Here is a 14721-nt window from a genome sequence, read left to right on the forward strand (position 1 = left end):
AAGGGGGTACTCAGGTGTGGAAAATGAAGGCATTTTAATGTAAAGATTGAAAATCACTACAAAGCATTTACTTTTAAAATACCTTATTTCCACCACTGCTCTGAAACGTTATCATGAAGAAACAGTGTCTTTAACTGTAACATTATTTTGTCTGATTTGGTTTAAGTGCAATTATGTAACCAAACAAATCCTGTGCCGATTATTAAGTCATTTATTGACAAGAAGTATAACCTCCCAACATTGCAAAACAAAGCCCATTTGCCAGCTCTATGTAAGCTTCAGTGTCCCTACAAAATCACATGTAAAACTTACAAAGACTTTTAATCCGCTTCTTCTGCCTGGCCCTAGTTTCTAATGCACTTTCTTCTTTGGATTCAACCGCTTTGTTCAGAGAGAAGCCAAATTGTTAGTGGGAGGAAATGAATTGGCAGTTTATCCACAGGTACTACACATATCCCCTTTTCAGAATGAGCCTGCTGTGAGCATCAAACAGCCGGTACGTCACCCCCCCACTCCCACTCACATTTCCAAAGTTTCTGATGGGACTGATTATATAGTGAGGGTTCTGCCCCCTTTTTTAAAAATGATCTTGATCGAGCCAGGCAGCGGGTGATTTCCCTCTGCCCAGCGGCTGCCTTGTCCCGCCGACATCCCTGGCTATGCCACAGGCAACACTGCGTCGCAGGAGACTCTTTCGGGGGTGGGGGGACACAGTTACAGCCCTCCTGCCTTTTGCTACCCATCACACTTAAGATCGTTCATCTTGCATTCCTGGGGATGCCGATCCACCCAGGGGAAAAAAAAGCAAAGCACGGTCTTGCCCATTTTCCCCCCTGTGCAATCGCACTTCCCGCAAGCTGCATGCAGGCTGCCTTCAGCGGGCTTGCTGAACAGAACGGGCAGGCCGGCCCTCGTCTTTGTAAGCGCGTGGGGACACTGAGGTTTCTGGTTCCTAACCTGGGAAGGTCCAGTCAAGAGTTCTTGCTTGAAACCTCTTGCCTGGTCTGCTGCTTTGCCTGAGCCCCACTGCAGGCGAAACCCTGTGCTGGGGTTGCAGTGCACGTCTCCACTCCCACTCCCAGTGCTGCTGCATAAACACCCTCTTAACCGCAGATACTTCTGGGCCTCAGGTCTCATAACTTTTTAGGTGTTGGGGAAGGGTCTTTCGGGCTCGCTGAAAATACTGCATTTCCTTTAATCTCCTCGGCACCCTTGAGAATTTACTTTAAATCCCAGCAATTGTTTCACACTCCTGATTCTTCTGTTTTTTTTTAATTTGCAAGCTAAATCGTTTATAGAATGAGGCCTGTGCTACAGCTCTTGCTAGCTCTGCTATAAATATATTGTTTTGGAGAGGTAAGTGTGTCGTGAACAAAACAGATGGGAGGTTCTGATTGCGCAAATGTGATCCCTTTACTGTGGGAAATGTTCTGTGCTCCTTTCAAGCGCGCTGTTATTTTGTTTGTAAATCCCAATGATATTTGTAACAGTTTTTCTTCACCTTCTTGACTTGACTGACTTGATGTGGTTTTGTTCTCATCATTGCAGAACGGGTGACACAAAAACGCTGAGGAAAGATGCTAGAGTTGGAAGGGATAAATCGGACATGAGCTGCAAAAGGGAGAGATTAAGCCATGCAGTGTCTTGACAACACACATTGTTAATGTGATTTGTCTTAAGAAAAAAATGTAAAAAGATTAAGTGTGTGAGAATTTTTGAAAGTGACACTTTTTATCATATGGAACTGATAATAACACATGCTCCAAAACAGAAGTACAGGCACTTGGCACATTTTGTTGGCTTTCAGGTATAGACCACACCATCAGCCTCAGCATTTATTTATTAAATTCTTAAAGCTTACAAAATGGAATAATTGCAGCTGTTAGAAAGCTATGCTAATTCTCTTCATAGCAAATGGTTTCGATTCCCCAGATCAGGTACGCATTTCCTGAGCTCTAGTTTTATTGGGTATGTAAAAAGATTATGGAAAAAAAGATTGGTCATTTGTTTCAATAAACTATTGTTTCTTCAAGTGAAGAATGTTTTCCATCTGTATAATGATATAGGTGGTATTCACCCTTGATAAAAGCGAAGTTCTTCTTGTAGTTGTGTTGATGAAAATGCCTTCTCTGTGTTGTCTGGGCATCATTTGGCAATATGGTACTAAAAACCAAACTAAAGAAAAATACAGCAAAGCCAGCCTACACCATGATGAGCATTTTTATATATGTTTGAAGCACAATTCAAGGTACTTGGCGAAGAAGTAACAAGTGAAGAACCTCATACGGTCAGTGGCTTGACGGACCTTGACAGATCAGAAAGGAGAGGTATGCAGAAGGGAACCAGAGTCCTGTTCTGTGCTGTTCTGTTAGAATGATGGTACTGCAGGCAGGCTTGCCGTTGGCCGGACGCGTCTAAGGACTCCAGTGTGACTGGCCAGAATATAATCTTGGGGAAAGATTTTGACACTGCACTCCTTAGATATGACAAGAGGAGCTGTATGGAACACTGGATTAACTGAACAGTTCACTAATGTGTTCTTTCGAGGTAAAATTGACTCATCTTTGTTGTCCACCCTGATAAATAAACGTGGGGTTTTTCTAATTCAGAGATGGAAGGGACTAAGGTTTCAAAGTCAGAAGGGCTGGAAGTGGAATGTGCTCCTCTTCTGGGCTAAGATGTATAAGACAAGAACAGTCTGCATGCTCTCGGTTCTTCTGTGCAGTGCAACAAAACCTTGAAGCAATGAGAAAAGACTGTTGTACACACAGGCTGCTCCACTGGACTGAGACGTTTTGTTTAATCAAAATTCTGAATGTTTTGGATAAGTAATAACAATAAATTACATTTTGATACTCATTTGTTAACGACTAGAGTATTACCTAAATATTGTGTGTGTTAGCCATCAAAGGTTTATGCAGTCTCTTGACTTCTTGGCACTGTTGAGTTAAATATTAATAATTTATGGGTTGTTTTTTTTTTTTGCCGAGATCCATTTATTTAGTTGTATTGAGTAACTTGGTTTAATCTACAGTGCTGTAAAAGAGTTAATTTCGGAGCACATAGACTAAAATGTTTGTATGATTTATAGTTCAATGAAAGCTTCACTGTACTTGGGAACGTTTCATACAGGTAGTTAAGAAGATGTTTTTTTTGTACTTGTGTACCAAAACCTCAGAGTAACTATAGATTAATTGATATTGTCATTACTGTTACTTAACTTAAATGGACTTAAATGGTTTCAGTTTTCAGTGGGGAAAAGTTATGGTGGGTCTTCTTTACTCTGCTTATTTAACTGCACATGCCTTAATGCTATGCCATAACATTTAAGCATTTGCAGCTTTTTGTAGCTATTATGGGTGAAAACGCGATTCCTTTAGCAGACCAGAATACATGCTCACATGATTTGGGGTCGTAATGTAATCCAACCTGCCAACCTACATTTCTTTATTTTGCTTTAATCAGAATTAATGTGGTTTTGATTTTTCTCTCCCCAGTGTATGACAAGCAGGGGTTCTTGCTGAAGCTGGATGGTAAACTGTAAGTACATCCTTGTTTTCTCTGCACATGTTATTAACATTAGCTTTTCTTTGTCTCGCCACCAACACCCTGCTGAACACGTTGAAGTGCCTAGACCACTGTTATGCTAGTGATTGTGATCTCATTAGCAACTGTGGCTGGTGTGTGACTTGATTGCAGCCTGTGTGTCATGCAGCCCAGAAAGCCAGAGTGATTGGCAGCATTGAGATTTATCATTTAATTAGCTTAGTGTTTACAAAGAAGTGACATGGCTCTTTCAGTGATACTTTACTCGTTCAGGAAAGGAATACCAAAAAGTTAGGGAACTTTTTTAGTGTTTCCTGAACATTTTCTTTTTCCCATCATTCTGTGAAAGTGAATTACTCTTAAACGGGAGAGTGCCCCTGCCCCTGCGCAAGAAGGATGTTGCTGCTCGGCTTCCTTGTGATGTTGCGGTCTTATCCGTTGGTAAAAAACAGATGTTGCATTAACTGAGCTGTGGGACCTCTGGGTTGTAACATGCATCCTTTCATAAACCACAACCATGTTTTATCCTTGATTCATAAAGACAAAGGGCACAGAATTTCTAGTAGCCTTGCTATACACTGAACAGACAATTCCACAGTGGCTTGTGTGTTTTCTAGTAAATTGTTTTCAATTTACAAAGCAATCTTTGCTTACTGGTAATTGCACAGTGAAATGTGCCCATCTATTTATATACTGTAACTAGAAGCTCTTCTACAGTTCAGTCGAACCTTTCCTGAGTTAAAGAAGCAAGGAAACCGCAGATTATATATTCACTGGCTTGACATACTACAGTGTACTTTCTTTTGTTATTCATTAATCCTTTCAGAAATCTTTTTTTTATTGATAGCTTAAAAATATTCATGAGACAAATGGAGAATGCGCCCGTCTTGACCGCTTCTAAAGGAAACGGAGTCCCAGTGGATTGGCTTTTTCCTTTAGAAGATTTTGGCGTCACGCGTTTCTTTTCCTGCCCGTCACAGGTGGGGGGCTGTGTGTTTGGGGGGGGGGGGAGGCCCTGGGAAATGGGTTTCACTCCACATGCCCTGATGAGAGAGCTGGCTCCGGGGAACCCGGTGACCGCAGTCCTGGCATGCATGTAGACACGCGGTGCTGGATCTGATCCGTTCACCTGAAATGAGTCCGCAAGCTGAAATTCCACATAACGTTTCCCAAACCTTTTTCAGCGGAATTTTATGACACCAGCTGCTTTGCATAGGAGTAGTTTGGATTTAACATTCCACAGCACGAGTGTGTGTTATACACTGCCTCCACTTAATTCATGACATTGCCTTCGTTAGAAAGGCTTCATGCAGTCCTTAAGTATGTCAAATATACTAACAGTCCTTTCGAGTGCATACTTTGGGTTCTTTTGAGTGGTTAATTAAGCTGTGAGCTGTTATTCCATTTAGGACCTTTTTTTTTCCCCCCGTGGAAAACTGTATTGTGGCGGAATGTTACTCAATCAGCAGAAAGAACGAGCTGCCCCTTCTTTACAGAAACATACTCTTGTGAATCCTCATTAATCATTAACCTATTGGAGGTTAAGACTTGAATGTTATGACCAAGAATGGTAAAGAGAAGAAAATCTCCTTGCAGTCTAAACTTGATGTGTAGGAATGTCTGCTTCCTTGTTCTCGAGAGCTTAAATGTTCGGTGCATGGCTGAGTGGCGGCACCCTGAAGTCTTAGCAAACCCCTAAACCCCTGCAGCGCGTGAGGATCCCGGAGTTATTTACAATCAATCAAGTACAGTAAGTTCTTGTCGTTCCACGCCCACACACAAAAACCTTTTGAACTGGCGCGGATTCCAGCCTCTGCAGCCAAAGGGACTCTCAGGGCTGGAGGGCTTTGAAATGGTTCCAAAGCCAATATCCTTGTGATGCCAGCCCGGCTTCAGCTGGCAGAGCTTTCAACTGTGGGCCGGCTGGCTCTCTGCACCCTGTTTATTTGAGTTTGGCTAATTTTCAGCAGGTTATTAATGGGCGGGTTAAAAGCTGCCATTTATGGAGTAATTAATAAAGTGTGTGAGGCTTCACAAGAGACTGACCCTCTCCTCCAAGGTCACGCAGTCATAAGAAATGAGCTGTTGACGTTTTCGAGGTTCAAACCAGGCATTTTAGTCCTAATCATTTTCACAGCTTCTTGTGAGATCCTTAGCTGGATGCAAAGTTTGGAAGACCCTTTTCCTCACCTTGTTGAAGGTGTTTGTTCTGAGTATATGAGGCCGTAAATTATACAGAAGAACCATTTTAAAACATCAAAGTCCTATTTAGATATTAAGGCTATTTAGACAAATAGGTTGCAAGCTTATTGGGTGTGGAAATGGCATGTTTACTATAGCAGCGGACGTTATTGCAAGTCACTGTTTTAGAAATGTATTTTTTTTATCAGACAAGCATGTTTGTAACAGTAACGGGAAGTATTAAACCATTTTCTACAGGGGCTACAGGCAGTATTTGGAAAATAAAGACTTGTATTGCAGTGTTTATGAAGGTCATAGTTGGCTAGGATTCGGATGCTACCTGTGTGATACAGAGCTTCTTTTGGTCAATAGGGAATTTACAGAGATTTGTAGCACTTTCTAATTTTAGTTCCTTAGCAAAAAAATTGAATTGCCTGTTTGTCTTCTCCATGACACGGTGATGGGTCTTTCTTCTGTCCTCTTCCTTAATCCGTCTCCTTGTGCGTCTTCGCAGTTCACCCGAGCTGACCTACAAGTATGGGAATCTCAGCGAGGGAGCCTGCAAGCCTGGGTACGCAGCCGCCAAGATGACTGCCATCTATCCAAAGTAAGCAGACTCTTTCTTCTCCATCTTGCTTCCGTTGGCAACATCTGCCCTAGATCGCCCATGCTGCCCCTGCCATCTGCAGTGATCAATAACTGGTTTTTATTGCAGGACGAGCTAGGAGTGACTTTGGCTTCTGCATTTTCTCTGTGAGGAGAATTTGGAATCGGGGGTTAAAAGAAACAAGGGTCAGGCTTCTGCGTCAGTCCCGTTCCTCTCGTGGAATTTGGGCGAGTTAAGGCATTAGCCAATCATTTCTGTCTCTGTAGACGAGCCATTAATTAAAAACGCTACATTTCTTAGAGCCAAAATGCAGGTAGGCAGGTAATTGTTTTAAAATGGCGTATGATTCCTGTGTAGCACCTCATAAAGCGGTGATTCTATTGAAGTGTGTCCCGAGGTTTTTTTTTCCAGAAAAATGCATGCCGCTGTGCAGTTCGACAAACACGATCTGAACCAGCGGCACCCTTGTCTGTTTCACTCTGTGCTGGAGTCTGTGGCTCTTCGGGCTTCATTCAGCTTCTCTCGCGTCCCCTCGAGAGCAGCCTCGAGGGGGTGAACAGAGGGGGCTCCTTTTTGAGACACTATGTCATGCTGCAGTCATGAGGAGTGGTGGCTAATTGTACACGATCTTAGATTGTATAGAAAGCCTTTCTTTCCCTATGTGGGAATGTGTAGGTTAATTCATGTCTAACTTTTCACCTAAAAAACAGTAAATGAAACTCTTCCCTTGTTTGCTGTAAACCACAAAGCTCTTTGTTTCTTGCGGCCCGAGTAACGCAGCCTCCCAGTCTCTGGGAGGTTTAGCCACAGTCCCGTGCCCACAATTAGGATGGAATGACTCAACCCCCTCCACTGGGGTGGAAGGAATACTCAATGGCCCACTGTGATGTCACTTGCCTTTAAAGTTTTTTTTTGCCCAGGCTGTTTGCTAGTGAGCTCCCGGTTATTGAATGTCATTGATCTATAGCACCAGCCCAGAATTGTGGAACTTTGTTAGGATGAAGTCTATTTTCCATATCATTGTACCCCTGAATGCCCATTACTATGGGCCTGTTCATCAAAGGCTTTATTAATACTAGAGATCTGGGGCTGGAATAAATGTGACCATGTTATTATATAAGACATAAGTTGAAAGCAAACTGTAAGAAAGCCATCTTCCTGTTGGTAAGAGATGTTGTTGGCATCTAGCACAACAATCATTCACAAAATAACAAGTCTCAAGCTCTGGCAAATTTTGCTTACCTGTTGTACACCTGATCTCTCATATACTGTGGTTTTTGGTACTTTTAAAAACTCCAAAAAGGGAACAAAAAACGTAAAATGAGCGAGATGACTTTTTAACAAAACATTTTCTCCTAGCGGTCGGTGCAAAACTACGGCTAATATGAGCTTAATTCATAGTACAGCCAAGAGGACTCCTAGGAGTCCTTCACACACAAAATGTAGAAGCTAGTAAACATACGTGACTTATGGGACATAATCTCTTAGATCAGTCCTATTTGTTTTTTTGAATTGGAGCCCTTTCCCCCATATCATAAATCTGAAGGAGGGTGATGTTTCCCAGGACTCGGTGGAGCTGGAGGCCTGTGGTATCCATGCTCAGCCCAGAAAAGCAGGAAGAACTGTGCAAGAGCTGCTCCCTCACCAGCTCAGGCCACAGCCTGCTTGTCTTTGCGGTTCATACTGTACACTTGTGACCCCACCTCTGTTTGACAGTGATGCTCCCCCGGTGGGCCAGATTCGGCCTCGGCAAAGAGCCGAGAACAAGAGAAGATGGATCACTTTATTAGTCATATACAATCTCTTGTATTGGGAATTTGTCTTTTCGCATAGCCCGGCTTGCTCTCCATGAGACACACAGGTACACAGACAGGGAGAGAAGCTGGGGGTCAGAGCGCAGGGTCAGCCATTTATACAGCACCCCTGGAGCAGCTGGGGGTGAAGGGCCTTGCTCAGGGGCCCGACGGAGTAGGATTCCTCTGCCGGCCGCGGGATATGAACCGGCAACCATTCCAGCCACAGGCGCGGATCCTGAGCCACAGAGCCACCGCACCGCCCCAAACACACCTCAGCAGCACATCTCTTTCTGAAGTGTTTTGCCACCTAAATGGATTGTATGGTAACGTCAGGTTCCACGCTCTGGCTGGCTGAAACAGGGCCACAGTGCACGTTAACACATTTGAAACTTGAAGCCAAGCTGAAAACGTAGAAACGTTTTGCAGGAAGACGGCTCAGCAGCCAAAACGTTACTCCTTCTTTTTATTTTCGGTGTCCTTTGCGGGCATCTGACACAACGTACCTCTCGAACCATGTTAACGCACTTGCGTTTATTTGTTCATGGTCTCTTCGGTTTATGGCAGTTTCAGGTACTGGGCGGTGGCTGAGGCTTGTGGTTTGTCTTAAAATTTTGTTCCACATGTATGGTTTTCACTCCAAAGATCACGGCTCATAGACATAATGCAAACATCATCTCCCTGATGAAAGATCACTGGGAAGAGTTTTTCAAGTGAAAAAAGAACATGTATTTGGCAAGCATTCTGAATTGAACGCTGCTCAGTTAAGTGAGAGTCCCTTCATTTGATTTGTTTTTGTTGTGGTTTACAAAACCTATCTTGACTTGTAAAAAAAAAAAAGACTTTCACCTTTCAGAAGCGTTTTAATTTAGCAGTAAGGTGACGAAGGTGCACATGTAGGGGTTTATTGACTCGGAGCTGGAAGTCGAGGTGCTATGGAGCCAACAGGACCTCCATGCAGAGTTTCTGTCACATCTTAGAAAACCACATATAGCATAAAACATTTGTTTAGCCATCCGAGATTTTTACTTTCCAAAACAAAAAAAAAAAAGATTTTTCCTTTGGTGTCCTAATTACCCCCTCTTTAATCATGATTCAATTGCAAAAAAAAACAACCTCAAGTACGTCAGATTATCAAGTTTCTGGGAGCCACATAAAATACACAGGATGTCTATTTATATTTCTCTGCAAAATCATTACTGCTGTTATAAATGGATATTTCACAACATTTTTCTGAATTGAGTTTCGTTGAACTACCTTGGTATTTTAAGCAGGCGAATTTGTATTTTCTCTTGGGAAAGCAGAGAGTCAGAAAGCTCACTGGCAGTCCGAAGGCTTCCAGATTCACAGTAGATGGACGAAACATGCGATAACATGGGATAATTCTTCATGGTGATCATTTTGGTCTAGTTACTTTGAGCAGTTTTGATCTTTTGTGTCCAGGCTCTTTAAAAGCTCAGTTAAGGTGGCTGATGTTGTGTGGGTTAGACAGTTGTACAGTTGTGCTAGCTGTCTTTCACTTGGAAAACCGTGTCAGGTCTTCCATGAATTTCCATGAGTTGCTGTTAATTCCTGACTATTCCAGAGAATCCCCAGTCTCCTTCAGAGCCATATCAAACGGGACCCCCTTCACACAGGCAGACCCAGCACGACGGTGGCAGCGAGTGTTAAGTGGGGAGCCCCCTACGGTCCCCCAGAATCCTTCAGTACATTGGAGTCCCTCAGCACGCGCTGGTTGGCTTCTTCTTTTCGCCAGTCTGCCCACACCCAGAGCTCAGATCAGCAAGGCTCATCTTGATGGCATGCATCGTAACCTGATCAGGCTGTCGCCTTTCTGTCGTCTTGAGAGCTTTACCAGCGATGGGAAGAGTCTTCTGAAGAGCCTGGAGAGAGTGGACGCTAGTTGTGGCGGTATGGAACAAAGTTGAAGCTGACTTCCTGGTCTCTTTCCGCTGGGTGAGGCCTCGGCTCCATTAAGGGCTTACTGGGAAATGGACTGGACGGGCCGGCCCGCCCGCATTTGTAACCGTTCTGGTGTCATTACTGGTGTCCTTGTGTACAGTATGTGCTATGCAGCTGTCCAAGGGTAAGATCTCTTTGGTGCGAGGTTCGAATGTTGGCTTCCGAGTTTGCATCTGGCCGGAGTAGCAGGCATGGTGTTGAGACCGACGGATCAAATACTGAAATTAAAAGTGGAAGCACTGGGTTGAGGGCCATGCCTCACTGACTTCTCATGGAAGTCCTAAAATTGGCAGTTGGCTCTCGGGACGTGCATGAGTATTGGAAACTATCCGATTGCCGCCGAGCCCGAGGACAGCGTGAAAAGGACAGGGGGAACTAAGACGTCAGGCTTTTTCCAGGCTTGAGGGATTCAATTATTCAGCCTGTGCAGGGATTTCTTTGCTGTTAAAGCCTGGCTGTACTGTCCGAGGGCAGCCGAGGATGAGCTTGATGTGGAATCGGGACAGGCTGCAGATTGGATGCATCCTCCTTTTTTTTTTTTTTTTTTTATGCATGCTGTTCCCAGGCCTATGTCCCTGTGCGTGAGATGGCTCTGGGTCCCCCTCACCGACAGCCTTCTTTTCAGTGACAGGCACGCAATGTGGGAACCCACCAGGGTGCAGAAGCGCAGCAGAAGCTCATAAATATGTGAGCAATGCAAAGTGAAATGTGGGAGCTGAGGGACTGGAACTGCGTTTTGAGTTGCATTACAAGTTGGATGGAACAGATCCATTTACTTAACAGTCTCTGATGGAGGGGAAAGTGGTGTTTGAACAAGTCGATTTCGCTCTAGAATTATTCAGTTTAATTGCTCAGTATAAATGGGCTGTTAAACCATAAGGAAATCCTGGACTCGGACACCTGGAGAGTAAAAATGGAAACTGGAAAGCTTCAGAAATGACTTTTGCGACTACTCAAAGCGGGGTGATTTACAATAGTTTTATAAACACTTGAAGCTGGTCTGTAGTGAGTTGCAGGGCCTTGATATAAAAATGTAAAACTTCAGTGAAGTCATTTATTAAATAGGAGTTTTGATTTGAAAGTTGAATTCGTCCAGTTTAATTTCCTCAAACTACGGCCAAGTTTTTTTTTACTAACATAATTAACGGCTTTTGGAGTGTCTCCTAACTTGGCCGCCTTAGTTCTGTATGGCTGCACAAGTTAGCAGGCTTTAAATTAATGAGTGACATGAAACCACTTGAGCAGGGCTGAATGCCTGGCAGATCAGCAAAGGTGAGCAGCATGTGAGAGCTGGTGGAACAGGACTTTTTTCTCTGGTTATTAGATAGCACTGTGGCTGCATAAGTAAACGGACAAGGTTATATTATTCCTCGGCGTCCCAGGTCCGCAGCACCATGCATAGAAACACATGGCATTCATTTTTCATTCCTTTGTCCATCAGCAGTGTCTGTAGTACCAGAGGCCCTGGCAGCAGATGTGATCCTTTGTGAATGCAGAATCCCTGCTTTTGGTTGCCTGGGCTCTCAGGCAACAGTCTCCACTCCCCGGTTTGTTCCATAGAATGAGAAGATAAGTAACGCGTCCTTCCCTGTGCACTCTGACCCAGCTCTTATCTTCATGAAGATCTTCGTGATGGTTTCAGTTCTGCCTCTCCCCCAGCCCATTAACTGTGTCAAAGTGCTGACTGCAGAGAATGTGACCTGCATTCAGAGAAAACCAAGACCTGTTTTGGGGGTTTCTCCATTTCTCAGCAGTTTTAAATGTCAGGGGAAGTTATCATAGGGGAATATTTCTTCATTTTCTCTGTTCTTCCATTGTACGTCCATTCTTCGTTTGTGGTGTGTAGAATTATGCCATGGCCTCATTCTCCTATTTCAGCCTCACGGTTTCGGTAACTCTGGAGACACGGACTTTTAAAACCTCTGAACTAACGCAGTCTACCTCGCTAAATTAGCAGGAGAAGCTTTGAAACTTGCTTGTGCCGACCACAAAAGACACCATGACTGGAGAAGAAGCAGCACCGTTTCAGATTTGATATTCTCGAAATCGTTCCGCTTTCAAGAAGCAGGCTTCCTGACTTCCTGACTAATTGCCCAACGCTGACGTGCACTGTCCCCAAACAGTGGCTTTCTTTGCAGAACGAAATGCAGAGGTCTTGATGTAGGGTAGGTAAGCTGAATCGAGAAATCTATCGGGCCCTTTTGCAGCAATCTAAAGGTATTGTCATTTGGTTTCTGAAAAAAGCGACAGGCATCGGTGGAAGTTGAAATGTTGTTATTCAAGCTTCAGAGTTAAGCATGAACTGTTAAAATGTGCTGTACTGTATCGCTTTGAAAATGGCGTTTAGTGCACAGCCATTGCATTTGAAATGTTGAAAATGTTCAGGGCCTTGTGATTCAGTGGCGCAGGAGATACATTTTTCAAATTCAACGTGGTCGTGGAGCCATGTTAGCAGCGATGGTCTGAAACTTGGTCCTTGACACAGCTGAGAACTCCAGGACCCTGTTCTCCCACACAGTCCCTCGGGCACAGTCCCATCCCGGATTAGGAGCAGTCCTCCTGTCATCCTGTCTGGAACGTAGCCCCACCGGTCGGCATATCCAGTTTTATCATTTAGCTTTGACAAGCCTTCCATGGTGGTTGGAGGGGTAAAAAAAAATAAAAAATCACTCCCCAAGTTAATGGCTCGTCTCACCTCTTGCCAGCACGTCGGCCATTAAAAATAGTTTTAAAGATCGGCGTGGGCCAGCTGAAACAGATTGCTTTTCGAAATGGATATTCCTTCTCGCTCTGGTTTTTAGTTTAAGAATGCCAGGATTTTTTTAAAAAGACCATTCTGTGGGAGGGATTAATTATTTGGAGATCAAACCATTATCATCATCAGAGGGGTGTTCACTGTCATTTCATAAACTGCTATTTGCTACTGACCACCTTGGGATCACTAGAGCTTCACGTGGGAGGGAAACTTCCCAGCTTTCACTGTCAAAGAAAACTGCTGAAGCCAGCAGCCAGTTAGTCTTGTACAGTGTGACAAACGGGTATGAAGCGTCATTCATCTTGCTTGCTTTTGCCAGTCAATGCTGGAACAAAAAGACAGGCAGTGATAAAAGAAATACCTCATCTTAATGTTATGAAACGGAAATTGCTTGCATATTTGCAAGATTGCTTTGTCTGTATTAATTGGTTTTTTGCAGGCTGATTGTAGTCCCTCGTTTTTGATGTGCAACTGGATGTAACTCTGCTTGCTGTGCCAGGGACCTCAATCGAAACAAGGCTTTGTTTTTCTTCGCCTTCATAGAAGAGACACAAAAAAAAAAATGAAGACAAATGTTTCAGGTTCTCGCTCCTGTTGCCTGTGTGCTTGTGATGTTTTGGTGCAGCTGTGCACTCAGTCTGAGAAGAGGGCAGACACAGACGCAGGCTGTGTTAGAAATGTAAAGAGCTGGCGTAGAGGTGAGATGAGGCATGAATTTTACTTATGAGGTTTACTCCTGATTAGTGTTCAGTCTCATCAAAAAATATTTTTTTTCTTTTCATTGTCATTGGATATTATATGTCACAAGGTACATTTTGTTCCCCCAATTTCCAGCTCCTTCTGATTCTTTTTTTTCCCCCCCGATAAGAAAGGAGGTAGAACACACTGCTGTTGCAGATGGCACACGTAGGAATGCTCGAACATGTTAGTGTTCCTTTTCCAAAATGACCCCTGCAAGCAGAAGGGTAAGATTCTTGGGGGGCCGAACACCTGGGGAGCCGCTTGTGCGCCCTGATGACCGTTCTCCGCAAACGGATTGCGTTGAAAGCCAAGGGGGGACCCCATTCAGCCGGCTGACGGCTTGGGGGACAGATCCCCTGAGCACGACTGAATTAACACCACCGTCTCATGGAGCCGGGAGGCTGGGCCAGGGTGTGCGCTCTCCACGCGTGAGACGGCACTGTCCCCCCCCCGCAACCTCGTTGTTTAAATGTCAACAGCTTGGAGGGGAGAGTTGCGTGAACAACAAGCAGGCCTGCACCCGGAGCTAATTATAGTGGTCAGCACTCACGACCGAGGAGGCTCTCTCCACAGGAAAACAGCTCTGTTGTTCCAGGGCCTCCCAGGCGTCCGTGTCTCTCGTGATCCTTTCCGCAAGGAATCATCCCATGTCTCTTCACAGTCTGTGAGCAGCAACTGTTCAATCCCGGCGTGTGCTGGAAAAGCAGACGGGAGGGTTTCAAATAGTTGGGAGTCTGTGCTTTATATTGGATTTAAAGATGCTTCTCACTTTTTTCCTTTTTCTGTAGTCAGATTTGGCTTGTGGGATTGCATCTGAAGCTCTCTCGCCCGCTCTGGTGCTTTTGTTCTCACAGCTCTCTCTGCTGCGATGTTACACATGCGGTGCCAGGCTTGTTTTCCTCCTTTAAACACGAAGGATGGTGGGTCTTTCCAGGGCGGTTATCTGTGCTGTTATCTGACTCTGTGTGCTGTTATCTGGGTGTGCTGTTATCTGACTCTGTCTGTCTTGGCTTGGTACAATATGTCTGGCTTGCAGTGCCACCACCATGACTGCTGCTATAAAGGTATCTCTCTGGAAAAGCACAACCTCCATGACTGTGAAGTGGCCCTGACTAGTAATCTCCAAAATGTGAATT

At 44.3% G+C, this 14721-nt stretch overlaps 1 protein-coding gene across 5 annotated transcripts in view; it reads left to right on the forward strand.

Moving 5' to 3' along the window:
* The window catches only part of LOC102684544 (CMP-N-acetylneuraminate-beta-1,4-galactoside alpha-2,3-sialyltransferase), a 90498-nt gene that overhangs the window by 35173 nt on the left and 40604 nt on the right, over window positions 1-14721 (forward strand). For all 5 annotated transcript variants that reach the window (XM_069193961.1, XM_069193962.1, XM_069193960.1 and 2 more), the window contains 2 exons: window positions 3498-3540; window positions 6242-6334. In XM_069193961.1, the coding sequence (XP_069050062.1) occupies window positions 3498-3540; window positions 6242-6334 (136 nt within the window). The remainder of the gene's footprint in view (window positions 1-3497; window positions 3541-6241; window positions 6335-14721) is intronic.

Source organism: Lepisosteus oculatus, chromosome 9, assembly GCF_040954835.1.
Source record: "Lepisosteus oculatus isolate fLepOcu1 chromosome 9, fLepOcu1.hap2, whole genome shotgun sequence".
NCBI lineage: Eukaryota > Metazoa > Chordata > Actinopteri > Semionotiformes > Lepisosteidae > Lepisosteus > Lepisosteus oculatus.